Source organism: Notothenia coriiceps, unplaced genomic scaffold (assembly GCF_000735185.1).
Source record: "Notothenia coriiceps isolate Sejong01 unplaced genomic scaffold, NC01 NC01_scaffold00023539, whole genome shotgun sequence".
Classification (NCBI taxonomy): Eukaryota; Metazoa; Chordata; class Actinopteri; order Perciformes; family Nototheniidae; genus Notothenia; species Notothenia coriiceps.
The window spans coordinates 13-1,890 of NW_011356240.1; the positions used below are offsets into that span (position 1 = coordinate 13).

At 41.6% G+C, this 1,878-nt stretch overlaps 1 protein-coding gene across 1 annotated transcript; it reads right to left on the bottom strand.

The window, feature by feature from the left end:
• Positions 1-385: 385 nt before the first annotated feature.
• LOC104954596 (catalase-like) lies at positions 386-1,282 on the bottom strand. The gene is made up of 3 exons (XM_010781744.1): positions 1,133-1,282; positions 835-960; positions 386-712 (listed from the first exon to the last, which is right to left on the bottom strand). The coding sequence occupies exons 1-3, from the start codon at positions 1,241-1,243 to the stop codon at positions 401-403; spliced, it is 549 nt and encodes a 182-aa protein (XP_010780046.1). The 5' UTR covers positions 1,244-1,282; the 3' UTR covers positions 386-400.
• Between the last annotated feature and the right edge of the window lie 596 nt (positions 1,283-1,878).

Genomic DNA, 1,878 nt, shown 5'->3' on the forward strand with positions numbered 1-1,878 from the left:
CCTGGGCAAGACACTTCACCCAAATTGCTCCTGTGGGGATTGTCCACAGTACTGAATGTATGTAAGTCGCTTTGGATAAAACCGTCTAACAAATGACATGTAATGTAATTAATAAGGTTTCTCAAAACTAGGCGACTGACAGGCCCTTTGGGAATTAGTCGACACTTTTGTTGTATTCATTATTTGTCTATTGATTGATAAATAATTCAATTTTCTTCTGCGACATCAAAGTAATATTCACAAATATGCAATTGTGTTAATTATACAGGTATATATATATAAAAACACTTGGTGCAGTCACTTCTCTTGATTAGACTGTTCCTCATTCAACCAAATGGCTGAGAACACCTAACAAAGCTGTGAACCTACAAACACACCTGGTATAATGTCAACAGATTAATTAAAAAGAACATTTAAGTATCCTACAAGAGGTTTTAAAGTGACTCCATCTGAAGCTTTTAATAACTGCTTGTCTCAAACCTAACACATGTGGTCGTTCTGCTGTGGAGGGATGTGGTACCTTGGTGAGATCGAAGGGGTTGAACTGGAAGGTCTCCGCCTGCTCGAAGGTCATGATCTGGATGAAGAAGGTCCAGGATGGGAAGTTTCCATTAGCAATGGCGTTGTAAAGATCTCCAATGGCATAATCTGGGTTGCTGGCAGCTAGGCGCTCTGCCTCCTCCCCTGACATGTTCTTTATTCCTTGATCAGTCTAAAAAAAAAAAAACACAACATGTCAACAACAAATAGGACTTCCTGTAACTATGCAATGCCAAAACCCCAGGAGGTGAATCTGAAAGGATAAATGAGTGTTAACCCTGGGTTCTGACTGACCTTGAAGTGGAACTTGCAGTAGAAAGGCTCTCCTTGGGTATTGACCATTTTGAAAGTGTGTGAGCCGTAGCCGTTCATATGACGGAAACCATCAGGCAAACCTCGGTCGCTGAACAAGAAAGACACCTGAGCAGGAGGACAGAAGACACACGATCATGATGAGTCCTGCAAACTTTTCATGCATAAATACTTACTTTAATTAAAAACAGTCATGTCAAGTGCCTTCAACTGAGGAATTTAGCTTTCTGTAATAATCCTCTGTAGACTCAAAAACAACAAGGGGCTCAGCAGCAGCTACCTGATGCAGACTCTCAGGCCTCAGGCTCCAGAAGTCCCACACCATGTCGGGGTCTTTCATGTGGGTCTGGGGATTGCGCTTCTGGGAATGGATGAAGGACGGGAACTGCATGGGGAAAAAAGAGGCAGGTTAATGTGAGACGAGAGGAATGTGGTTGGGTGAAGCTCTTTCTACAATCTACTCCTATATTTTTTTGATAGGTTCAAAGCTTTAAAAAGGTCCCCTATTATACTGTTTTTCATCAATATATTATAGGTCTCAGATACTGTATATACAAACATGTCTCTGGAGTGTTTGGCTCCAAACACCAAACAGATCATTGCAGCATCCCATAATCCCCTCTGTTTCAGCCCTGTTTTCAAAGTGCTGATTCTCTGTCCGTTACTTTAGATGAAAATAAGGAGCCCCTCCCCACGCCCCTCTGAGAGATATTTGGTTAAAAAGAACCCCAATGGTGCTCTAGGAGGAGATTCAGGTGATAAGGGGGGAGGGGGGTTACCTTGGTCGGTGATTGGCTAATGGTTACACAAGCCAACAAATCGTCATGACATCATAAAGTGGCCATCAGCACAAGTGGATCAAGACAAAAAGAGAGAGAATCTATTTTCCTGAAACTTTCAGAATGTCTTTACACAGAGGGGACACATGTTGATGTATACAATACATGGAAAAGTGGATTTTGCATAATAGGTGACCTTTAAAACCATTATTTATTAACGTTGTAGTCCTCCCACTGATAAAAGATT

What these genes read in the sequence shown, in the direction of transcription:
- LOC104954596 (XM_010781744.1), bottom strand. Translation starts at nt 1,243, where the DNA reads ATGCAGTTCCCGTCCTTCATCCATTCCCAGAAGCGCAATCCCCAGACC. An exon ending in GGCCTGAGAGTCTGCATCAG is followed by an intron (nt 961 to 1,132) that starts GTAGCTGCTGCT and finishes CCTCCTGCTCAG; the next exon opens with GTGTCTTTCTTGTTCAGCGA. An exon ending in ACTGCAAGTTCCACTTCAAG is followed by an intron (nt 713 to 834) that starts GTCAGTCAGAAC and finishes TTTTTTTTTTAG; the next exon opens with ACTGATCAAGGAATAAAGAA.